This window comes from Triplophysa rosa, linkage group LG23 (genome assembly GCF_024868665.1).
Source record: "Triplophysa rosa linkage group LG23, Trosa_1v2, whole genome shotgun sequence".
Lineage (NCBI taxonomy): Eukaryota > Metazoa > Chordata > Actinopteri > Cypriniformes > Nemacheilidae > Triplophysa > Triplophysa rosa.
Genome location: NC_079912.1, coordinates 5,164,096 through 5,190,040, shown reverse-complemented (window position 1 = coordinate 5,190,040; position 25,945 = coordinate 5,164,096). Strand labels below are relative to the sequence as shown.

The 25,945-nt window shown below is 42.2% G+C and overlaps 2 protein-coding genes across 3 annotated transcripts; one reads left to right on the top strand and one right to left on the bottom strand.

Moving 5' to 3' along the window:
• Positions 1–2,573: 2,573 nt before the first annotated feature.
• pcolce2b (procollagen C-endopeptidase enhancer 2b) lies at positions 2,574–13,394 on the bottom strand. Its single transcript, XM_057323036.1, has 6 exons — positions 13,142–13,394; positions 12,827–12,935; positions 10,564–10,819; positions 3,552–3,676; positions 3,333–3,469; positions 2,574–2,997 (listed from the first exon to the last, which is right to left on the bottom strand). Exons 1-6 carry the CDS (start codon positions 13,210–13,212, stop codon positions 2,826–2,828), a joined length of 870 nt encoding a protein of 289 aa, XP_057179019.1. The 5' UTR covers positions 13,213–13,394; the 3' UTR covers positions 2,574–2,825.
• Positions 13,395–13,457: 63 nt separating this feature from the next.
• Positions 13,458–24,954, top strand: mastl (microtubule associated serine/threonine kinase-like). 2 transcript variants are annotated; one of them, XM_057323034.1, is made up of 13 exons: positions 13,458–15,007; positions 15,092–15,229; positions 16,704–16,843; positions 16,917–17,005; positions 17,087–17,193; positions 17,281–17,440; positions 17,515–17,681; positions 18,628–19,698; positions 19,864–20,005; positions 20,262–20,282; positions 21,448–21,561; positions 22,620–22,721; positions 22,857–24,954. In XM_057323034.1, the coding sequence occupies exons 1-13, from the start codon at positions 14,852–14,854 to the stop codon at positions 23,012–23,014; spliced, it is 2,565 nt and encodes an 854-aa protein (XP_057179017.1). In that variant the 5' UTR covers positions 13,458–14,851; the 3' UTR covers positions 23,015–24,954. The 2 variants fall into 2 exon arrangements, with proteins under 2 accessions (XP_057179017.1, XP_057179018.1); XM_057323035.1 differs by lacking the exon at positions 20,262–20,282 and having other exon boundaries at positions 13,459–15,007; positions 22,857–24,953.
• Positions 24,955–25,945: the final 991 nt, after the last annotated feature.

The following is a 25,945-nucleotide window of genomic DNA, read 5'->3' as shown; positions in this document are numbered from 1 at the left end:
GAGACGATAAACTTTGTAGGATTTCTGTGAAATAAAATGCACAATCCTAAAGCAATAATACCCAATTAATGGAGAAGGGATGCCTCTTTATAGAACATGAAATAGTTATTTTATTTTAATTTTCATGTGTCTATTTATGAGGAATATGTAGCGTTATGGATGTGACAATCCTGAAAATGGCACTTACCTGACTATGAAAAATCATGCACTAAAAATAAAACAAATGCTTTACAAATTTGAAGAGAGACCTCACATGGGTATTTGAACCACCAAATGTTAATATCTGAGCTGTTACCAAAGTAAAAACTGTTGGTAAAAACTTTATTTTTTCATGGTAAGGTTGACATTTTCACGGAATTGCCCTACTGCATTGTCATTTTGCAAATTGCATTTCAATTTGATAATTGCTACCAATATGCTTCCATACTCACATGTTGCCGGTACTTTGCCACTCCTTTTGTCAAAGCGTTATTGTATGGGTGATTCGCTAGAGCCACGGCGTTAGCATTAGCCATTACGATTTTTTGGCTAAAAATTGCAGGCTTTCCATCTAGGGTCTTTGGCGCAGAGCTACCCCATTTCAAAAGATTGACCAATCAAACAGGGTTTATGGAATTCCAGCCAATCAAATTACCGAGGCCAAGCAGCATTTCAGCCAATAAAACTAAAGAAGACAGAACAGTCTGACAGTCTGCACTCTGCAGGGGCGCTAATGACTGTTGCTGCGTCCCAATTCGCATACTATCCGTCCTAAATAGTATTCGAAAATAGAATTAGTATGTCCCAAATCGTAGTATGTTGAAAAGAGCATTCCAAAGATTCCCGGATGGTCTACTACTTCCGGTAGAAATTCGAAGTGCAGAATGATGCACACTCTAACGGCTAATATTACCCACAACTCACCGCGAGTAGGCGGAGTTAAGTTACGCTCCATTGCATTAATAAAATGAAATAACTGATGCGTCACTAAATTAATAAATATAAGCACAGAGTTAACATTACATATGAAACAATGAATGAATAAATACTCAAATGGAAAGAAGAGCTGTATTTTGATGTGTGTGACAGTTAATGGCCACAATGTTGTCTAGGCAACAACGGCCACTTCCGTTTCCTGTTAGTATGTCACAGTGTGTGCATATTGTTTTGCTACACACTAAAATGTATACTTGTCCATAACAAAAACAGTACATACTTTTAGTGCATAGTATAAGTAGGCGAATTGGGACGCATGTGACTGTGTAGAAAGAAAGTGAGACGTGAGAAGGCATAACAAAGCCACCCGATTTATACATATAAAAGTGATAAATGGTAAGATTTCAGAGATGTAAACTACTTATCTTTTGCTAATTATGATTTGAAATGAAAACTTAAGTGATTGACATGCCTAAAAACATAACATAATGATAAGTTTATAGCATATAAGGCATAAATATGACAGTGTAAGTTATATGATGGATTTCATTAACAGAAGAATTCAATAGACTGCAGAACTATTATATCACAGGTTATGAAATTACTATGTTTTTGTATTTAACATGATATTAAATAAGTAAGTGTTATTAATTAAGTTATTTGGCAAATGATTCCTTTTGTAAATAAATATGTTGTACCAATACAGTATGTCCAAATACAGTTTTTTCGCTTATAGAAATTTCAAATGTGGTAATAATTTGCATATGGCAACGTGCACAAGAGAGTACCGGAACCTTTTTTTCCCACTTCAAGCACTGATCTGAAGCCAGGGAACAATATAAATTACAGATCAATGGTGTTAAAAAAAGAACAAATATTTCTGATTATTATACATCCATGGAAAATATTCATAGTTCACGAGATGAACTATGTAATGTCAAATTGAAAAACTGTGGCATCATTTGTTAGCTGATAACAATAGCCAAGTGATATCTAGTGAAAAGAGATGCCAGATATGCATTAAAATGGCATGAATTATGATATATGACATATTTGGATTTGTTTTGGGGCAAATGTATGTGTTTAGCAATGCTTCTGTTTATTTTGTATTTGTAAAAATGAAGACTTGTGCTTATCAAACAAACATTATTTTAAAAAAAATTGTCTTTGTTCTTCATTTCTTGTTCTGCATCTGTACACGATCACGTATATCAGGCGATGGTCAGTTTGAAACTAAACACACAAAAGGTGACTTAAAGCAGATAAGACTGAGGTATGTCTGTAGTTCAGCGTTCACTGCAGTCAACGTGACCAGAGAGATTTCCATACTGGAGATGTTCTGCTCTCACTCTGTTTCATCTCTCATAGATGAGCTTTGTTTTGGCACCAGTGTCTGTGTACTTTCCACTACATCTTCAGTCACTCCATCGTAATAAATGGACTGAACCCATGTGTGTAGCAGACGTTGAACACTGCCTCGTCTGACTGCGGTTCCAGAAGGTGCCAAAACACTTATTCACTCCAATTCACTGCTGAAAACCTGAGCACAGCTGGTGTGGTTATTGTTAAAGTGAGTGTCGTGAGAAATCACTCTCCCATGATAAACCACTAAAATATATGGTCTTTAACATTTGGAGAGAAAGCTATCCAACGCATACGACTCCAGGGGAAGCGAAACGGTACGATTGTGAGTAAAAGATTGTTCAGATTAGAACATTTTTGGCTTGGGTTACTTAAATTGTGTATATCATGAGCACATTTGTGCCAATCACGTGAGCCAAAAATGTCACGTGACATTGAAATCCATGTTGGTGTAAACCGGTCTATTCAGCAGGAACGTTTAATGTGTCATTTACATCAAACCCTAAGGGAACGCGTGTGCTGTAGACTAACATTAAACTCACCAACCACTACTTACGTATGGGTCTGGTGGTAGTGGGCGGGGCTGTTGTGGTCGGTGGGACAGTTGTGGTGGGAAACTTTTTTGGTCTAAATTTGTAATGACCAATAAAACCATCTGCTGTTAAACTGAGATCGGAGAGAAACTGTATGAAGAGCTGATTCCCCTCGGAAAGCACAGGCCTAAACAAACAGACACAGAACATCAAACATACATTTATGATTTTATACATATGAAGAGTTTGGTTCCAAAATGAGATAACTCAGTTTAACAGATAACAGTTTTTTTATTGTGCATTCCAATTACTATCAATAAACTGGAGTTGGTTTCTTTTGATTTAAGCCGTAATAACTCTATACAAAATACACCTAACTAACACAATAAAACACATTAAAAACACGATAACATAATAAAAAACAAGATTTTTGAAAAATTGATGAGAGATAGCTCATTTTGAAACCAAATTCTTCATAAATATATGCATGCATATATCACACACTGATGCATTGACACATACGCTGGTGGACTGTCTCCACAGTATTTCCCAATTCTTTTGGAGTCGTTGATTTCTCCTCCGTTAAAAATGGCGACGTAATCGTAACGGCAGTAGTTGTCCCTCTCCACATCGAATTTCTCAAATTTCACCTCAATGATCTGTGAAAACAAACAACTGTTTTAATAACAGGCAAATCACAAATCCGTATAATACATTTATATTTATTTAAATCAGCTGGACCTGTTTTTTTGGGGCCACTATATGCCAGGAACACGTGACTCCGGCGGGATAGTCTTTATATGGCCAGTTAGGGGTCTTGAAGGTTCCCATTGGCTTCACTAATCTGCCACCGCAGTACTGATCCCCTGTAAACATCCAGTCAGACAGGAATTTGGAAATGTTCCCTTTAAACTCAGCGAGAGCAGATCTAAACACAGACGTGAGGTCATTTATCTCTAATGAAAAGGAATGCATGGGGTAATTGCACAGCTCCATTAAAGGACTCTAAAATGTACTTTCCTACAGTCTTGTCATTATGAGAGATTTGACAAACTTTTCAGTTCGGCTGAAACGTACATCATGTGTGGCAAGATTTGGACCACAGATGCATATGAAGAGAGAGAGAGAGAGCTACCAAAACACATTCACTTCACTCAAGAGTCTCTTCTCATCTCTTATGAACCTTCATACCATATTTAGACATTGCTCCATGATGCTTTTCTACGGATAAAATCAAGTGCAAATCTATTTTTACTCATTGAACAACTTTAATTACACATTACAAACTTCACATGCTACACAATTTTGAGTTTTGACATTAAGGACCGTTAAGATGTTTTGCATTGTTTTCATGGCAAGCACAGCTAACCTCGTTGTTCTCAATCTCGAATGCAAGAGCATTCGAATGCACCGTAGCAATTGTCATAATGCTTGATTTTTTTGTAAAAAAACACCATTTCTTTTTCTTTTGATTTCGGAGTTTAACGTACACACGCACATGTAAATCCTGGTTCCCTTTCTGTCGGTCTCTCGACGTTGTGTCGAGCCGACAGATGGGGTTCGCTCTTGAGAACCTATCAACTTCTGACTAGTTTAGAAAAGGCCAATGAAATTGGCGAATGAAATTTGCATGCCGGACTCTGCCCCCGGATATCCATGTATAAAAGGAAGACGGCGTGCTGCATTCATTCACCTTTTGTTCTTCGGAGCCTTCACACTGATCGACTTCGAGACTTCAATCTCTACACCGATTTACTGCTGGAATCTTATGACGTGGTGCAGCGGACGGCCCCTTCCTGCAGCGACTTTCCCCTGGGCGTCTCGGCAGTTCCAGAAGTGTTCGACTTTTTTTCTAAAAGAGCATATTTCTCCAGTGTGGCATGTCCTGCTGTTCTCATGGGTGCAACACACTCATCGAGGAGGGGGACGGACATGATGTCTGCTTCCAGTAAGCTGGGGCAGACATTGTGGACACGTCCTGCTCGCACTGCGGGCGGTTGATGATTCAGACGTTGCGTCACAGGCGGCTGTGTTCCCACAGGACTCAGCCACCACCTCGTCTGCTCCCCGTTCCGTGACGGCAGGACTACGGCCCTGCCGCCCGCTAAGGCAAGCAGCGAGGGTGATATGAGGATCACTGTGAGCGCTTATCCGCCAGCCACTGGCTCACGGACCGTTCGCACCTCGTCTCGCTCGTCTGTCCGTTCCCCAGGAGACGGTCCCACTGTCTTGTTCCTCAACCACGTATTCGGACACGATGCGTGATGATGAGATGTTGCAGCATCAGGGGGTGACGTACTGCCATCCGACTCCGACGATTCCTTGGGCTCCCTCCCTCGGGGGGTCGAGCCCAGGAAGAAGCGGACGTCGAAATGTCAGCCATTCTTTCCCGGGCCGCCGTGAGCGTCGGGTTGCAATGCCCGCACTGCCTCTCCCAGCGCTCGTGGCTGGCTACACGGCACCTCGGGGTTGGGCACGGCTTGGAGGGCCGTGTTTACTGGAAGTGCATGAGGAACTTAGTAAGACCTGCAACGCCCCTTTCCGGCACGTTCACGTCAAACAAAGTTCTGTCACCCTCTCTTCCCTAGAGGGTGAGGCAGCTAGAGGATACGTCGATGTCCCCCAGGCGGAGTGTGCCGCCGCGGTGCACTCGTGCCCGCAGGCGGCGGCCATCTGGAGGGCTCGACCAAGACTCCCGTCCAAAGCATGTGAGTCTTGGCATCCTTGGTGTTGAGAGCTCACATTGCGGCGGACCAAGCTGCCTCCTCTCTCCACGCTATGGCTCCTGCCAGGCCAAGGCGTTGAGAGAGCTCCACGAGGGTAAAGACCGACCCAACGCTTATGCAGGAACTCCGCGCCGCCACCGACCTCGCTCTACGGGCGACCAAGGTGACCGCGTGGGCCCTGGGTCGGGCGATGTCCACACTTGTGGTCCATGAGAGACACCTCTGGCCGAACCTTGCACAGATGAGTAACACAGAGAAGGTCCGCTTTCTCGACGCACCCATCTCGCAAGGGGGGGGGCTGTTTGGTGATACTGTCGAGCCGCAGTTCTCGACAGTAAAGAAGCAGACAGAGGATATCAAGCATATCCTCCCCCGCCGCGACTCGGCCGCCCTCGGCCGTCGAATCCCGTGTAACGTCTGATTCCCAGCAGCCCTGGTCCTCTTCGATGCCCTCTGGCTCTGGCGCCCCCCACTTAGGCGCCCCCCCCGGAAGAGACATCGAAGAGGAGACCATCGCCCCATCAGCAGCCATGGCGAAAGCGGCCCTCATGGGAAGACCCCAGGGAGATTGAGAATACCATTGGGCCCGACCCCAGCCTCTCCATCGCTGGGGGATCGGAGAGGGATGGTTCCTGCCCCGTCTCACCACCTCTGGCCCCCTCCGGGGGGGTAACGCCCACTTACTCAAAAAGAGTTTACTCTCTCTCTGGGTCATTACAGCCTCTCCCCCCCTCGGCACGACGGTGGACGGCAACTCGACGTTGCGCCATGGCGAAGCACAACGTTGAGTATAAACACCAGTCCTCAGCATTCTCAGTCAGACAGTGCGTTGAGCTGCGCAATTGCCAGGCAGGAAAAACAGCAGAGCCGATCTCCTCCCCGGGGGCCCTCCCCCGGCAAGGGATCCGTATTGCTGGCCATCGAACCACCCCCCGCGGGGGCGAGGAAGCAGATCAAACCCCTAGTCGCCCTGTCTCAGTTCCTGGGAGCTTGGCAGCTTCCCAGGCCGTCAGGCTGGCTAGGGAGGACGATCTGTCTCGGCTACGCGATCCAGTTCGCCAGACGCCCACCCAAGTTTTGGGGCATCCTCTCTACCTCAGTCAGAGGTGGGGATGCGCCCGTGCTTTGGGCGAGGTTGCCACCCTTCTGGCGAAGGGAGCGATCGAGCCCGTCCTACCAGCAGAGATGTTCAAAGGGTTTTACAGCCCGTACTTCATTGTCCCAAGAAAGGAGGAGGGCTGCGCCCCATCCGAGATCTGCATGCCCTGAACAAGCACCTACACAAGCTGCCGTTCAGGAGGATCACGCAGAAGCGCATCCTGACGTCTGTCAGATGTCAGGACTGGTTCATGGCAATCGACCTGAAGGACGCGTACTTTCATGTCTCTTTCCTCCCTTGACATCGGCCATTCCTACGGTTCGCTTTTGAGGGGTGGGCATATCAGTACAGGGTCCTCCCCTTCGGTCTATCCCTGTCTCCATGTGTCTTCACGAAGATCGTGGAGGTGTGCAGGTACTGAACTATCTCGACGACTGGCTCATTTTGGCACACTCGCGAGATCTGTTGTGTACACACAGGGACCTGGTGCTCCGGCACCTAGATCGGTTGGGTCTACAGGTCAACTGGGAAAAGAGCAAGCTCTCCACCGTGCAGAGCATCCTCTTTCTCGGTATGGAACTCGACTCGGTCTCCATGACAGCGAGACTGACTACAGAGCGCACCCAGTCAGTGTGAACTGCCTGAAGGTTTCAGGCAGTCAGCGGTCCCCCTGAAACAATTTCAGAGGCTCCTGGGATACATGGCATCCTCGGCGGGGGTGGTCCCCCTCGGGTTGATGCACATGTGACCGCGCCAACACTGGCTACAGAGTCGGGTTCCTTGGAGAGCGTGGCACACCGGCAGCAGGCGTATGGTTATCACGCCTGTCTGCCGACGCACCCTAACCCCCTGGTCTATGACCTTTTTGCGGACAGGAGTCCCCTAGGGCAGGTGTCAAGAAACGTCATGGCGACGGATGCCTCCCTGCAGGGTTGGGGTGCCGTGTGCAACGGGCACGCAGTGTCTGGGCGGTGGACGGGCCCTGCCTGCGTTGGCATATCAACTGCCTAGAGTTGTGGGCTGTGCTACTTGCACTGAGGAGGTTACAACCTCTCGTGCGGGGCAAGTACGTGCTGGTCCGGACGGACAGCACAGCTGCTGTGGCGTATATCAATCGTCAGGGTGGCGTTCGCTCACGGCAGCAAACACGACTCGCCCGACGCCTCCTTCTTTGGAGTCAGCAGGTGATCAGCTCCCTGCGAGCCACACATATCCCAGGCGTCCTGAACCAGACAGAACCAGAACCGACGCGCTCTCTCGTCAGTCGACACCTCGTGGAGATTGGTGACTCCATCCCCGTGCCAGCTCATTTGGGAGCAGTTCGGCCAGGCACAGGTGGACCTGTTGCCTCCCCGGACTCCACCCATTGTCCGCTTTGGTACTCCCTGCCCGAGGCACCCCTCGGCACAGATGCCCTTCCGCACAGCTGGCCGCGGGACAAGCAGAAGTACGCCTTCCCCCCAGTAAGCCGCATTGCACAGACCCTGTGCAAGGTCAGGGAAGAGGAGCATCAAGTGGTACTAGTTGCGCCCTACTGGCCCAACCGGACTTGGTTCTCAGAGCTGGTACTTCTGATAACAACTCCCCCCTGGCCGATTCCCCTGACAGAGGACCTTCTGTCACAGGGGACGGGGACGTAACGGCATCCCAGGCAGACCCCTGGAATTTCCTTGTCTGGACGGGACAAGAAGATCCTGAGTGGCCCACCCCCTGCGATGGTTGGGACATCTCTCAGGCTAGGACCTCGGCCACTAGGTGGCTATACGCCCATAAGTGATGCCTCTTCTCGTCCTGGTGCTCTTCTCGAGAGTTGCTCGATCAGGAACATGCTGTCCCTTCCTCAAGAGAGACTGGAGAGTAACCTCTCCCCCCTCCTCACTGGGAGTGTATGTAGCCGCTACGGCCGCTCATCACGACCCAGTTGCTGGGAAGCCTCTGGGACAGCACGACCTGGTCATTTGGTTCCTAAGGGGCGCGAGAAGGTGACTGCCTCATCCGCGCCCCGTACCCTCTTGCGACCTAGGTGGTGGGCCCCCCCCTTCGAGCCCCTCGGAGCTGCCGCTCTTTCTCACCTCACGATAAAGACGGCTCTCCTGATGGCGCTCACCTCCAAGAGGGTAGGGGACCTACAAGCACCCCCCGTGTCCACAGATTGCCTAGAACTCGGGCCCGGTGATTCTCACGTGTTCCTGAGACCCCGGCTACGTGCCCAAAGTTCCCACCACTCCCCCTAGAGACCAGGTGGTGAACCTGCAGGCACTCCCACTGGGGAGGAAGACCCAACCCCATCCGTGTCGTGTCCAGTACGCGCACTGCGCCTCTACTTGGACCGCACACAGAGCTTCAGAAGCTCTGAGCAACTCTTTGTCTGTTTTGGAGGTCAGCAGAAGGGGAGGGCTGTCACCAAACAGAGGTTGGCGCACTGGATCGTGGATGCCGTCGCTACGGCAGACCGATCTCAAGATCACCCCTGCCCATTAGGAGTGAGGCACACTCCTCATGGGCACTAGCTCAGGGCGCCTCTCTGGCAGACATTTGCAGAGCTGAGGGGTTGGGCTATGCCCATCTCCTTCGCGAGGTTCTACAACCTACGAGTGGAACCGCGCGTCCTGCAAGGCAACATGTAGGACCGGCAGCCGGTAGGGCGTACGCCTGCGAAAGCCCTTCCCCCTTCCTTAGGTGGGTCAGCGGCTATTTCCTCCTCCCTTCTTTCCCCACTGGGTAAAGAACAGGCATTCCATCCATCACTAAGCACCTTCCTGGGGGCAGGCTGGGCAGAGCAGCCCTGCCCCCTTAGGCCGGGGAACAGTTGAGCCATCTACTTAGCTCTAACCGGACCTAGTGCTCCAGACGTGGTAACCCCCCCAGTGGGCGGTTCCGTCTGATGTATCCTCATGATTGATTCCCACCTCGGTAACCCATGACCTCCCTAGGTGGACTCCCACCTTGCGGTTAACTCCGTCAGTCCGCACAATTTCCCATGAGTTCTCCCCTGATGGTGAGACCATGTTGGTGTCTCCACTAATTCCTCCCTACGGAGGTAGTGGTCTCTGTAGCGTTTTTCCCCCAGGGGGGAATAATATTTTACAAGAAGTTGGAAACATTTGAGATATTGTAAGTACTCAGCTAAATGAAATATATAACACTAGCCTAGTGGTTTTTGGATATTTTACTGCAAAATTGTTACAAACTGCACCTTTAACAACACAGTTAATCGTATAAAAAGTACCATTTCCTGAAAAACAGCGAATTTGGACATCCAAGGAAGGACAGTGACGATATGTTTTTGCATGATTCATTCATAAAGACCAACCAAAGTATCGGCACAGTTTTTGATGATGAATGCGATATCTGCAGGCTTCCGTTGTTACAAACATACCTCACACAAACGCACGACTACCGACAGACCAAAAAAAAAACCAGACGCAATCCAAATCATTAACATTCCAGCTGTTCTGCGCCGGCCGGGTGGACAGACGTCTCATCACTCATTCAGTTACTCAGAGTAAGACGGCCTTTGGGGGGTCTGACTAGCCACTGAATCTTTGGAAAAACCGTCTGTGAGAAATTCCACATCAAACCATGAAATACACAGCAGTGGTGTCCAGCTTTCCGAGAACACTTCCCTTCACAATCTGAAGTGAAACCAGATTTCCTACCACAACGTTGTCTTCAAGTGATTTATTTTAAAGATAGTCTTGTCAGTCATTATGTTGACATTTGACCTCTTCGAAAGCGGTCAGATTTGAAAAAACTCTTTACAGCTCAATAAAGATGACCTCTGCCCTCTTAAACACAATCCATGCCTATACATCTAAATGTATTTGATGCGTTTTTGGCTATGAATATGTGGTTTATGATCTTATTTTACATTTACAGTCATAAAGCAATGAAAGCTGTCATTTTTATGGAGTCGCCCCGCTCTTACCTCGTTCATGTGGGTAGGCAGCGGAGTACACAGCCAGAAAACCGCTGCCAGCTGTGTTAGCATCAGACACCATCTGTAGAAGCATCTTGTTGCTTGTGGAAACAAGAGCTCCTGGTCTAAACGTCCCGCAGAAGCGGCCGAGACGCTGGACATTGGCGTGACCACTGTAAAAATCCACATAATCGTACCTGCACAGGTTGTCACTCTCTAAATCAAGGGACCTGAATGACAGGACAACCACTTTGCCATCTGGAACCTGCAAGAAGCAGATATTGTTAATACTGTAACGAAATCGGAACACGTTATCATTTAACACTCATTTGTCTTAGAAATATCTAGGAATAGTGGAACAGTTTATTCAAAAACGTAAATTCTGTATCACAAAAGTGTGATAGATCATATGATGCACCATATCATGTTCTCTGAGATCAGGGCTTTGTGTGAGTAACAGATGGAAAATATTCACGTCGAATGAGTTGGAAAAACCCGGATCATTGAGCCAGTGACCAAAATAAAACTATTGTATTTTATTCCTCACGAATTAAACCTCAAACCACTGAGAATTGGCCATTACAGATGAATTTACTATTAAGCTTAACTGTCTGGTTCTGAAATAAAGCATCTGTAAACGTGTAATGTTTTTTCGTTTGTTTGCAATTGATCAAAGGGATAGTGCACCCAAAAATAAACAATCTGTCATCATTTACTCACCTTCGAGTTGTTCCAAATCTGTATAAATTTCTTTGTTCTGATGAACAAAGAGAAAGATATTTGGAAGAATGCTTATAACCAAACAGTTCATGGACCCCATGGACTACCATAGTATGAAAAAATACTTTATAATTGTATTTGTTCTGATGAACAAAGTGAAAGATATTTGGAAGAATGTTTGTAACCGAACAGTTCTTGAACCCCATGGACTACCATAGTAGGACATGTTTTCAAAAATTTTCTGTTGAACACAAAAGAAGATATTTTGAAGAATGTAGGAAGGCAAATTATCATTTTTCCCACTAATGTAGACAATGGGGTCCAAGAACTGTTACGAGCCTTCCTCCAAATATCTTTCTCTGTGACAGAACAAAGAAATTAGATTTGAAACAACTAGAGCGAGGGTAATTCATGACAGATTTTCATTTTTGGGTGATCTATCCCTTTCAATACCCTTTACTTTCATAGTCAAAAGTTGTATGTTGTATATGCGCCATTGTGATTCGGTTCACAATGCATCATGAAAATGTCTGAAAAGTGCATGTATAGATATATGAAGAAAATAATACCTGTGCATTTTTTATATATTATTAAAACTTGTGGAGTATTACCCTATCTAGTTAAACATAACACTAATGCGTTATCTTACATAACTATGCTTGTTCAAATATAATGGAAAATATAAACCATCTTATATTAGTCCCAGGACAGCAGTGTCTAAAGCCGAAGGAAATGCAATAAAATGCTAAAAATGAGTCTGGTGTTTCCACACGAGATGCAATAACGCCAGCAGCCAGAGCGTGCACATCACAACCACACACGCACACGCGCACGCGCACGCGCACGCGCACGCGCACACGCACACGCACACACACACACACACACACACACACACACAAACTATGATTCATGTCTTTCTCTTACGTCATCACAGGACTTTAAGACAGTACTGTACTGAAACTTATTTTTATTTGTCTAATTATTTCATCTTAACATACAGATGTCATTCAAACATTGTTTTGTAGATCATTTATTTCTATTTCATTGTATTTATGTACTTGTTTGAAAATCTCTCGGGTATAGAAGACTAGCTTATTACTTACTGAATACAACACAGTAAAGTGTCTGTTATTTTTAACAACGGTACGTACAACTGTAAGCAGTCATATGTTCATATGTTCACATATAAATGTAAGCTTACAGTTATTACATAGAAAACAAAATAGAAAAAATACTTTTGAACATGGTTCCAGTTCATTTCTCACACACTGCATTGTGGGATACAGTATTGTGTACTGCACATTTTAGTAAATGTACCAGTTTTTCCCAGGTATCCCATTCATACTGAGAAAAATAATATATCCACTATCACCATCAAACCATTGTTTATTTACATTGGATATGGTTCAAATGCGTCATTTCATTTACACACAAAACCTAAACTTACCTAAAACTTCAACTCTGTACTTTGCTGCCTTGTGTGTTTTATTCAAGCATCTCATTTACGGTCAGCATATATTCTATGGTGAATGCATAATAAACGAATGCTTACTGTAATTCTCCACACACATTTGGTGTTGGGTGGATAGACTCCAGGATAACCCTGACTGCCGATAACACCCGACTCTCCTGTTATATTCCCACCACATGCGAATGTCTGTCTGTAAAAGAAAACGGCAAAATGAAAAGTCATCCATGCATCATTCCGCTTTGCGATGGAGCGTCAATGCGCTCAATGTAAACTTTCACGTGAGTGTAGCAGACGTCGCGCTGTTTGCAACATTATATCAACATCGTGTGTCATGGACTGTAATAATGTAACACCAGAAGAGATGCAGTGCGTCAGTGTATGTGAGATTGAAGTTACCTGGTTTGAGACTGGGCTCGGACATGCAGCAGCAGAGCCCAGGCGATCAGGACACCACAGATATTCCACATGTTAAGAAGTGACAGTGGATCAGACGTCCAGCTGCATTAATGATATTATAATTATTATGCTCCAATTGAGTTTCACAAGCACATGTATATAGCGTTTGTTCTGCTCTGTATGAGGGGGCATGCACGCGACAGCTGCCTTTTTCCAACCCCTGCGATCAAAGGCATGCAGGAGAGAGAGAGAGAGAGAGAGAGAGAGAGAGAGAGAGAGAGAGAGAGAGAGAGAGAGAGAGAGAGAGAGAGAGAGAGGGGGGGGTTTACCCCTGGTTAAAACACCTGAGGAAATAACTTGTTAAACGTTAATAGAATAAGAGAATAATGCAGGAGAAATAGAAAACTGTATCCATTAAATTCTTTTTTTGTATTAAAAGATAAAGTGTTCACCATTCAAACATATCAAGTGGCAAAAATTGTAAATAAGAAATTCGGTTAGTTGTATTTAGTAAATAACACTATTTAATCAAGTTAGACATCAGACTGACGTGGATGGTGAAAGCGCCATCTCGTGGTCAGCGCTAAAATATATTAATTCATGTTAACTATAAAAAAACTTAGCTTTGTATACTGTGGTAGGCTATATGAGACCAGTTTTATTGCACTTATCCTTTTCGTTGTCCTTATGTCCTTAATTGCTTCCATTACATCATTTGTAAGTCGCTTTGGATAAAAGCGTCTGCTAAATGTAATGTAAATGTCTATAGGGTTGTGTTAGTCAAAATACTTATTGAGATTTTGTTGGGGAGACTCGCATTTCAAAATGTAAAATTATATAATTAAACAATATTCTGCTCGTACGTTTTCATTGGTAATGTAATTTCCTTCTTTTTAATTGTTGACGGTATTTAAAATGTAATGTCTATTAAAGTTTGAGGAAAGTCGTTTTTCTGGTATACATTTTTTCCCAGACCGGTGTTAAAGCATGATGATCACGTGGTAACTTTTACGTAATACTTTTCATAGCAGTGAACACAATTTTTCAAAATCGATTTATAACGCTTTCTGGGGCGGATTTTGATTTATACGTCGAAGAACGTAATTCTAGGAGTAATTATATTTAAAATGCACAAATTCCGATAATACATGAAACCAAACAACAGCCAACTTTCATGCTTTAATACCGTCCCTGTCCAAAAGAGGGCGACTTCTCTTTTTCACATAGTAGACCAACGCTTTGCCTGATTCGATTGTTGTTTAAACAGCAATTTTAAAATGCAAGCATATAGTAGAATACATATAACATTACACAAAACGTTGCAGTTATATTTCAATCATCAAACTGATTCAAACAACCATATTCTCAAAAATAATACATGTTCTAAATGTAGGGGCAGCTAACGCATCGCGTCTTAGGACCCAAACACTGTGTGGCACATTTCAAATTTTCAAAACAAACGAGTCACGCCTGTCAACAGTCATTAGATGATGGAATGAGCACGAAACTGCTTCGTTTACCACTAATGTAATTTTTATACATGTAGCGTTTAAAAAAAACATCGAGGTGATATGTGTTTCAATTTTAGCACAACATTGCACGCGCCTTTGGAAGAATCTCATGTGACTGCACCGTTAGACAATAGTTATCTAACCGAGTCGTTTATCGGACAGTAGTTGGATCAGATCAATATTTGGAAAGGCTGAAGAGATGGAAGCACAGGCGGTATCATCTGAATGTTCAAACAGTGCCGTGAAAGCTCCCTCCATCGAGGAGTTTGGGCTGGTCAAACCCATCAGTCGAGGAGCCTTTGGGAAGGTTTACCTCGCCAGAAAGAAATGCAACTCCAAACTCTACGCAATCAAGGTATAGAGCTGCATGCATGCATTTAAAGTGATTTCCCATCGCAAATGTTTACTGTAAATGTAAACTCTCTGTTGATTTTGGCAGGTGGTGAAGAAAGCAGACATGGTGGATAAAAACATGACCGATCAGATGAGAGCTGAGAGAGATGCTCTGGCTCTCAGTAAAAGTCCTTTCATCGTGCACCTGTTTTATTCCCTTCAAACAGCAACCAAAGTCTATCTGGTATGTGTAAAGAGACACATTTCATAAATTAAAGAAAAATGATTTGTATTATGTGTGTATATTAGGGAAAACATCGTTTTTTGCACTGGTACATTGTATAACATTATTTTCCTCCAAATTCTCATTTCTGTAATGTATATGGATGTTTAACTCATGAGTTTGTTATGAGTCTTTTTTATTTAACGTCTCACTTGTTTGTGAATCAGATTTATTGTATTGTGTGCACTTAAAGGGATAGTTCACCCAAAAATGAAAATTCTGTCATCATTTACTCACCTTCGAGTTGTTCCAAATGTGTACACATTTCTTTGTTCTGAAGAACACAGAGAAAGATATTTAGAAGAATGCTTATAACCAAACCGATCTCAACACCCATGGACTCCCATAGTAGGAAAAAATACTTTATCATTTTTTTCTGTTCTGTTGAACACAAAAGAATAGATTTTTAAGAATGTAGGACAGCGAACAGTTCTGGGGCACTTTTGACTACCATTGATTTTTTTCCTACTATGGTAGTCAATGGGTGTTGAGATCAGTTTGGTTATAAGCATTCTTCCAAATATCTTTCTCTTTGTTCCTCAGAACAAAGTAATTTATACAGATTTGGAACAACTCGAAGGTGAGTAAATGATGACAGAATTTTCATTTTTGGGTGAAGTAGCCCTTTAAGATAGGCTTTATGTTTTATGTATTTATTTATTTATTTCGAAACAAAATATATATATATAAAACAGACACACACGATGTCTATGTTGGTGTGTAACAAAAACAAAATACATAAAACATTAAATCACAGGAGTCTGCAACAAAATTGAAGTCCGAAACAGGATGAAGCAAAAGCTTATTCATTTCCTGCCCCATTTTACACATCCACATAGTTCCAATACCTTGAGTCTACACAAAAATTCTCAAAAAATGAAAACAACAAAACAAAACAACAACAAATATATTGCAACGCAACATCGCCTACATTCTTACATTCTAATCAGACAAAATAACATCAACATTTCACATGCACCTCTATATTTTTATATATCTTTCAAATAAATACTTTTTATACAACTTTTTAAACCTTTCATTGTTTGAGCACTGTTTTACCACCTGCTCCAAACCATTCCACAACCTTACTCCACAAATGGAAATACACATACTTTTTAAAGTTGTTCTTATTTTAAGTTTTTTAAAGTTTAATCCTTATCTCAAGTTATACCCACCCTGCCTTTCCTTAAACATTTTTGTAAATTTTCCGGAAGCAGATTATGTCTTGCTTTAAACATAACTTGTGCCATCTTAAATTTCACCAAATCGATGAACTTCAATATATGTGACTTCAAAAATAATAAATGTGTAAAATGTTTATTTTTTATTTCTCTCCGTTAACAATGATACTATTTTACCAGAACTTGTTTTTTTTACAGTTTTTTTTAACATTTATGTGAAACCTGTGTCTGATATGTTCATACGTGTTGTGTAGGTGATGGAGTATCTGATCGGAGGAGACGTGAAATCTTTACTTCACATCTACGGGTACTTTGAAGAAGACATGGCTTTGAAATACACCTCAGAGGTCGCACTCGCTCTGGATTACCTTCACAGACACGGCATCATTCATAGGTATTCCTGAAACATAAGAGTCCATTTTGCTAAAAAGTGACATTGTTTCAACGCGTTTGTTAATTTTGTGCAGGGACCTGAAACCAGACAATATGCTCATCTCTAATGAGGGCCACCTTAAGCTCACAGACTTTGGGCTTTCTAAAGTCAAACTTGACAGGGGTATGTTGTTAACCTCCAAAGAGACCTAAACCTTTTCGTTTTCATCGTGATTTTGACACATCGTCCGTTTTTACCCTCCAGAGCTGAACCTGATGGATATTTTAACCACACCGTCCTTGGTGAAACCTAAGAAAGATTATTTCAGAACACCGGGTCAAGTTTTGTCATTAATAAGCTCACTTGGACTCGTAAGTAGATTCATATAATTGTTACTATTTATATTGCAAACATCACGAAGGTTTGAATAAAGTCTTATTTTTTGTGTGTATTGTCAGAATACTCCAGTAATCGAGGGTAAACGTCACAGCAGCAAGGTGTTGGGCAGCCCCATGTCCTGTGGGAAAGTCAAACAGAGGAAGAGTTTTCTATGTTCACCTCTACTGAAGAAAAGAGTCGAGTACTTGAATTCTCCAGTATGCTCAGGCCAAGCTATAGGTACAGAGTAACACATTCAGAGCTCCTGTGTTGTGTATTTGTGCTTTTTTAACCAAATATTTGATGTTTTTTAGGATACAACAGTGTGTTCAGTCCTGGCATGTTGGCTAAGAGTTTGACACCAAGGCTGATGAAATCGAGGAGGAGATTTGGGACGCTAAGTGTCGGAAGTGCATCGTGTCTGTTACCATCCACTACAGATTCCGAGGACTGTGTCAGTCCCATGTGGGAGGATGAACAGGTTTCAGCAGTTCTTTTTTGGGGATGGGATATGGTTCATTATTAGAGATCAGGGTAATACAATGTACCATTTCAATACCAGCATTGCTGAAGTTTACACCATTTAAAGTCCCAGTGAAATAAAAAATTACAATGCCTATTTTTTCACGAAATATTGCAGCGTCTCTTGTAAATAGTTTACCAATGTGGGTCATTCTCTTTTTAAAAATCGTGTGCTCTCATAATCTTTAGTTAAAATCTGAAAATGCTCTTCCGTCCTGTAATGACTATCCATCTTAGATGACGTATGTTAGATGGCTTGGGAGGAGCATCCGCCAACTCCTCCCCTTCAACTTTCAGTCTGCTGCCAGTTCCATTTCAAAACGCAATGGCTGCTTTTATACATCCAGTCAAATCGCAGAGAAAGACGAAAGCCACGCCCACTATTTTCTCATTTATAATTCCATTCACTTGGAAATGTGTCAAAATACGGAGGTAAAAACGGCGTTCACGGCAACTTTAACAACTTAAAGTGGTAGTTCACCCAAAACTGAAAAGCCTGTCATCATTTACTCTCACCCTCTTGTCATTTCAAACTTGTATGACTTTTTTTCTTCCGCAGAACACAAACGAAGATATTTTGAAGAATGTTGTTAACTGGAATCCATTCACTAGCATTGGTTATGTGTTCATACAATAGAACTGAATGGGAGCCAGTGCTGTTCAGTTACCAACGTTCTTCAAAATATTTTCTGTGTTCTGCAGAAGAAAGAAAGTCATTAAAGTTTGAAATGACAAGAGGGTGTGTAAATGATGACAGAATTTATCATAATAAATTCAGATAAAGTATCACTTTAAATGTGTAGTTATAGATGCATCTTGAATAAACCAAAATAAAGTTTGTAAAATCAATTTGAACTATTAAAATATATTTAAAGGAAGTAACTGACTTTATCATGCAATTACAGAAATTACAAGACGGTGAGAGCCTTCCTCAATTACTTCCTCAACATGGAAAGGCAAGAGACATTCCCCTAGCACCCGTGGAAAGGAAGATGCTTGCGACACGAGCTCGAGATCACAGCAGTGTTTTGACTCCACTTGATAACCAAATGGATCTTGACACAAATATCAAAGCAGATATTTCTACAAAGAGACTCCAGTTCAACGCAACCAACCAATGTGCCACACCGTTGGGTGAGTCTGTTCCCCGTCAGTCAGCTGGGGACGGTCTCGTAAAACCAGAGTCACCAGCGGAGCCTAAATCCTCAGTGAAGAGAGGCTTTGAAGAAGTAGAAAAAAGCCCAGAGCAAGCTGAAAGCCATTCCAAGAAGAACGATGCCGTGTACAAGAGATGTTTCCAGATTCCTGAGAGCACTTCGATAGCCCACACGGGTCTGACGGGAATTTTCTCCATTGTTGGGCTGGATGACGATAAAAGCGGTCCGATATGTCAGCAGTTGAGCGAGAGAATGGGTCCAAAGCAGTGCAGTCCCGTTGCCAAAACTCTCTTTCGCGACCTGGAAGATCAAGACGATGATCAGAAAGCAGAAGCCTTGCCGACCTCACCGCGAAATATCAGGAAAAGTCTGAGTTTGGACTCGGATGACTCGGCCCATGAAATGTCATTGGTCGGTAACACGCCTCAAAAAGCCACAGAAACCAAAAAAACAGCTTTGGCGTCCTCTTTTGAGGAACTGGATGAGAACGAGATTTCTGCAGTCACACCGGTGGCCCGACCGGCGATGGCCACGCCAAAGCACAGCAGCGTGAAACAGTGGAGAGGTGAATTTGATGGTTCTCTTATTGACCACGGGTTATCCAGCAGTATCCTCAAATCTCCAGGATTCCTCAAACCCAAGAACGTAGTTGCGTTCAGAAGCTATTGCAGCTCTATAAACCGCTCGTGTAATTCGCATCTCAGCCTGGTGTCTTTGGATGGGATGGAGACGCCAGCTTCAGCTTCATTTCACAGTGCTCCATCTGTTGTGACTCCAGTCCAGAAGAAAAGACCCAGTCTGAGCGGCTCACTTTACCAGGTGAGCTAAATTAGATCATGATTTATTCCTTCCATTATTCAATCATTAATTTCTTCCTAGTCATTTCTTTCTTTCTTTATTGTCCGATTTATTATTGTGTGGTCCTCCCTATGAACTATATAAAATCGTTTGTAATACCTAAAAATGTCTTTTGTTCTCCTCTAGACTCCACAGCAGATGGTGACGTCTCATACTCCTTATAGGACACCAAAGAGTGTCCGTCGAGGCCCAGAACGTGTGGAAGAGGCTCCTATCCTGGGAACTCCTGATTATCTGGCACCAGAACTTCTGGTGGGCAAACCTCATGGTAAGAGCTTCCAGAGGTCATTTTAAATGATTTTATCTAAGGTTTTTGTTGATGAGCTTCAAATATTAGATCATATGCAGATAGTAGTCCAGTGTTGGTATCTGGCCATATACTGTAATGCTGATATATAATACAAGTTATTAAATACAAATAAGATTAATAAAACATTATTTCGCACATTGTTGATGGTTATCAACTGATAGTTTTAAAGCACAATTTACTGTGAATGTCCTCATTGACAGAGATTGTGTTTTAGTTCCAGGGTCTGTAGGATGTGGTAAGTATGCTCAGGTGTGTTTGGTTGAGAACTGTAAGCTGTTGAGATGTTGGTGCATGTGTGGGCAGCTTTCTTTATAATAGCAGACTAATTCAGTGATGGGCTCTTAATGCTTCAGTAATGCTATCTTAACTCTATTGGGATGTTATGATGCTTCTGGGATTGCTGGGACGTTCTATTGGGAAACCAAATAATGAGGTTCAGATATATATATATTTCAATCCCAGTTTAATATGCAGCAGTGTTAACTGCAAGTAAACCATTTACCTTTCCATTGGAGTTTACGGTGTCAACTTCTGACAATGTTGTACATTTATGGTAGGATTAGTGGGAGGATGGGGGATTATTTGGGAAATTCATTCAGAAACGATCATTTGTGGTGTGTGCTGTTAGGAATTTGTATTATAGTTTATTAAACATGATTGTTTAACACCCACACCACTTGTGTTCATCTGACAAACAACAAAATGGGCGAAGAAATCTCCTAAACAGCAGGGACCTGAGCCACAGAGACCTAAATATCACTGACATTTAGAGGTGCGGTGTTTGTAGACTTTGATATCCACAGTAGATACCCACCCAGAACACCCTAACAACTGCATAGCAGTACATTAAAATGACACGAAACCGATTCGCAGCCTCACCGCAGCGACTTGGCAAAAATGTTTGCTGGTTTTGCACAATAAGCACTACACTAAAATCTTGATCTTTATTGGCGAGTTTTCAGAAAACGCATCTGAAACTCATTTAAAGCCGCAATCTGTAACTTTTGGCTCTACATCGCCATCTCTGTTTAAAATAAAATTCACGGTTACTTTGTTATTATCTTGTTGAAGTCAAACAGAAAATTGACTTATGTACTTGCTTAAACTGATTTTTGTTCATTTTTAACCAAGAAAAGTTATGGATTGCAGCTGTAATATTTACATTTCACACACTTTGTTAATGATTGATGACACTTAATCACCAGATAAATGATTCCTGAAGATTAATAATAACATGAATTGTCATTGTGTCTCAGAGGCCACAGCAAGCCAATGATGTGTGCTGTCTTTCATTCTCTTACAATCACCTTACTGTCAATAGTGATCACTCACTAACACGTTTTGTTACACGGTTGTAAGGCTAAATCACTGTGACTGATGGAGTCTGTGATCTTCTACAGATTTCATGGTGGATTGGTGGGCTTTAGGGGTCTGTCTGTTTGAGTTCCTCACTGGAGTTCCTCCCTTCAATGATGAGACTCCTCAGCTGGTCTTCCAGAACATTCTTAACAGAGGTGAGATCAACCTTCGCTTCATTTATTACTAGGGGTGTGATGAGATCCGACTGGTCTGGCGAGAACACAATATCCTCACGCAATTGCGACCATTTTAGTTGCATATGCTTCCTAAATTTAACCTGTGCAACCTCAAAATATATTTGGTAGCATTTGTGTGAGTGCACATTTTGTTGTGGAGCGACCTGTTTTCACTGTACAGAACACGCTAATAAATGCACAAAGTATGTGCGGGCTGTGAGCTACAGTGACCGCCCCGGCTGTTCATAGACAACGTGATTTTTCATCCCGCGGTGCTACTTTCCCACCGTTCTTTCTATGTAAACACGTGCTAGATGGACGGGTTTCAACGTTCGCGTGTGTGTCTCGCATCTGCAGCACCTCGCGAATAAGCATTAGTGTTTATGGCGGTTCGGGAGCGCGCGGCTGAACAGCAGCTGAGCTGTCTGTACTACAAGTAGAGTATAACAATTGCAAGTTCACATTACGTTATTTTAAATACATTGACAGGCAAAAACAAATCTTCTGTCTCTTACATATGAGCAATGTTAGCATAAAACATGATGTGTTTATGTAGTTTTAACTGTTCCTTGAAGGCAGGGAGGGTTCAGTCAGTGGAGGAAGGAGGATTGACAGTGTGATATGATCGCCACCTCTGCTAAATCGACCACTGCTCTTTACTAAAAGCTACGCCTGTTAATAAAACTAAGCATACATTTTGTGCAATTACTGCCTGTCAGTTGAGTTTGTGACAAAACATTTAGCAGAATTTACATATTGTTTATTACTGCATAATATAATTCATTAAAATAAAAGTTGAATGTGTTGTTTTAGTTGATTTTATAATGCCTACATTTTATGCATTTTGTGTTAAAGTGAATAAAATACTTTTCCCCCTATATATTTTATCATTGAGGATTTCTTTAAAAAAGTCTAAAAATCTCGTTCTCGTGAACCCAGTCTCGTGTCTCGTGAGATAAGTGTCTCGTCACACCCCTATTTATTACTGAATGAAGAACTCATGCGAGTATGTCATGCGTTATGAATAATGTGTTCAGATATACCCTGGCCAGATGGAGATGAGGAGTTAACCCAGAATGCAAGAAATGCAATCGAGAGTCTTCTCACCATGGATTCAACCAAACGTGTCAGCTTAAAAGGTGAGTTATGGCAACGGCTTTTTACGTCACAAATACACATTAATGATGCCAAATATGTGAACAGAAACTTGCTTAAATTCTTGCTTGAACTCGCCGCTAACTTTTTAGCATTTGATCTTTCTGTGTTTTTTGTAGAACTGAAGGATCATGCGTTCTTTGAGGGTATGGATTGGGAAAATCTTCACACTCAGAACATGCCCTTCATCCCTCAGCCCGAAGATGAGACGGACACTTCATATTTTGAGGCGAGAAACACAGCTCAACACCTCACTGTATCAGGCTTCAGTCTGTAAAAACACACAAACTGTAGCACTGGTGGACTATTACATCATCATGATTCTGTGCAATAGTGTCGTGTGTGCCATTGTTTGTCTTATTTCATGTTTTACTTTAATCTCTCATATGTTATAAAATATGCTGGGTTAGTGTCAGAAAGCATTCTGGAATGCAGTGAGATGGTCGTTTTACCTGTATGCACATACACGTCACCATGACTTATGGTTTGTAAAAAAATTATATATTATGTAACACTAATGTTTGGACTTCATAATATGTGAACATGGATTTAAATCATAGTTTTAAACTCCTGTTTTCTTGAAAACTGTGCTTGTTAAACTGATATTTTAACATGCTAAATGTTTTAAAGTGTCAACAGTGATTGTGATTCTGGACATATTCATTATCATTGAATCATACATGACATCTTTTAATAACTTCAAGCTAAATAAAATAAATACAATTGTCATGCTAAGTGTTATTTCTCTCTTTAAAATGAAGTCTCTCACACATACGCTATATAAGCAGTGCAGCAAAAATAGCTCTCATCTGTTAAAGGGGCGATGAATTGAGACCACAATTTTAACCCAAGCTTTTGTTATATAAGAGGGAATCGTATTCAAGCGAACATCCTGTAAGTGTCAGAATTGAAAACGCCCATGTTACTGAAATTACAACTGTTATTGACACCAGTCTCAGCGAACGCCACGTCCTGGAATGCACCTATCTGATAGGTTAAACGGCGCCTCCACAGAAAAATATCAACGACTACTCTAGATAGAGTGAACAAGCAATAAACATGCCATTAAAGATCGCAAAATATTGTGCAGTCAGTGACTGGTTGTGGAAGAACAGTCGCTGCATAACCTTCCTTTGGATTCCGACATTAGTAATGCGTGGTTGAAGTTTATTTTTAAAGATGTTCCAGCTCACGTGGGTAAAACATTACCGCAGATTCCTTTGTGAACAAGGCAGAGGTTGATGATGGATTTGCGGAGAGACTAACATTAAAAAGCAGTGGTGTGCCGTCAATGTTGGATCCGATAGGAATGGCGCAGCAATCTTATGTGAGTAAAACATATTTGTACTATGCGTCACTATTGCTTTGTTAGAGATCGCTACGTCTCTTACCAAATTCACTACGCAAACTGCTATCCAATCATAGCAGTGGGCGTTTACTTCCAAGTCTTCATGGCGGAACGCCCATTCAAACCAATCGTTTGTCAAGCCGGCCTCAAAACCCGGGTAGAAAATAGCCTATTACTTATTGATCTTGATGTTTTTGAATGTAAAAACACGAACGACATAAGTAGACCTCATACAACAGTACAAAACAATAAACAAGCCCAGTTCATCACACCTTTAACATGTGCGCCAAAAAAATACGCGGTGCTTACGCGTGCTGTTTGAAATTGGCGTGACTCTGGCAATAGTGAGAGAAGTTGAGGTGTGTTTGTTTGTTCACGGAATTTCGGTGATGAATGTTATTTAAAAGGTGGATATAATGCTAGATTTGGAGATTGTTTGAAACTGATAGATGGCACGGTCCCAGTGCTAAATGATGCCGGACATGAACTGCACATGGTAGGCTAAGTCATATGTCTGTTTTGTTGGCAATCGGCGCGTACGTGCGTAATGTAAAAAACACGAAGGATTGTTGCGATTATGTATTGTGTGCTCGTGCTGTAGTTCCATCCCCCCTGCCTGCCTCCAGCAGCTCGTCTTTTTCTGGAAATAATCGTACAGCTGTATCTCTCTTTTATAAATTTGATCAAACTAAATACTCTTCAAAGATAGGACGTATGCAATACTACTGTATAGGTACTCAAGATTAATATGAGATTGGCAGAAACTGCGTGTTATCCCATCTTTAACAATGTTTTTAACAAAAACTTTAACAAAATGAAAGATGTTTTAAAGCCATATACTTTGTAGTTAACTTTTAGTATCTCCCGCTAAATGCTACAGAATTATTTATGAGGATATAATGCAAATTCCTCATGATTATGTCCAAAACTTTCATTGGCTCATACGTCCATGGGTGTTTCTTCACTTTTAAGTCCCCGCAGTGAAATTTTAGATTTATGTCAACATTTGTCATACGACGCTTTATAAATATATTCACAGTGTCATCACACACCTTGAAAAAAATATAATTAAGGATTAATGTGATTTAATATAAAATTATATAGCATTTATAGGTCCAAACACCGTTTTTGTTCATGTCCCACTCTGGTCACAATATTAAGATATGTAAACTAAGTTAATTGAATTACAATGTGACATTATTTCAAATGGAATTGTTTAATATACATGTTAATTTACAGCATCATAAATCATTTTATTTTATGAAGTAAATGTGTCTGTCCTGCAGTTGCGGTAAGGACTTTTGAGTCCTTACCGCAACAATGAAAAAAGGCTTTTATAATGAAGTTTTATCAAAGACAAACAAGTATAGTTTCTATGGAAACAGAAATGAGCACATTGCTGACAGATTAGGCCACCTGACTACCTCACTCTCAAGATTTCAAAAATATAAGGTAAATATCATCTTTTCTGTGTTAGTATTTATTGTGTGTCCTTACCTTAGTTTAGTAATTCTGTACTTTGAACTACATCTCAAAAAATAAATGTACATTACTGTTTAATTCAAAACGAGGTTTTTTTTACTCTCCATTATTCAGCATTGGAGTTTGGGTTCCTCGCCACAGCAGAGCAGGGCAGTGTTGGCTTGCTCACCGGGAGACTGCATTTATTTATTCATTTATTTATTGGATATTATTTATTATAATGATCTTGCTTGGTCTATAAACACCATGCACTGTGCTGTGTTTTACCTTTCTGTGTTTTTCTTATTTGCTCCTGTAAAGCTGCTTTGGAACAATGCACATTGTGAAAAGCGCTATATAAATAAAATTGAATTGAATTGAATTGAATGTGTATTAAGA

What these genes read in the sequence shown, in the direction of transcription:
- pcolce2b (XM_057323036.1), bottom strand. Translation starts at nt 13,212, where the DNA reads ATGTGGAATATCTGTGGTGTCCTGATCGCCTGGGCTCTGCTGCTGCAT. An exon ending in TAGTGGCCCCAAAAAAACAG is followed by an intron (nt 3,470 to 3,551) that starts GTCCAGCTGATT and finishes TTGTTTTCACAG; the next exon opens with ATCATTGAGGTGAAATTTGA. An exon ending in TGTGGAGACAGTCCACCAGC is followed by an intron (nt 2,998 to 3,332) that starts GTATGTGTCAAT and finishes CTGTTTGTTTAG; the next exon opens with GCCTGTGCTTTCCGAGGGGA.
- mastl (XM_057323034.1), top strand. Translation starts at nt 14,852, where the DNA reads ATGGAAGCACAGGCGGTATCATCTGAATGTTCAAACAGTGCCGTGAAA. An exon ending in TCCAGGGTCTGTAGGATGTG is followed by an intron (nt 20,283 to 21,447) that starts GTAAGTATGCTC and finishes GATCTTCTACAG; the next exon opens with ATTTCATGGTGGATTGGTGG. An exon ending in CCAGAACATTCTTAACAGAG is followed by an intron (nt 21,562 to 22,619) that starts GTGAGATCAACC and finishes TAATGTGTTCAG; the next exon opens with ATATACCCTGGCCAGATGGA.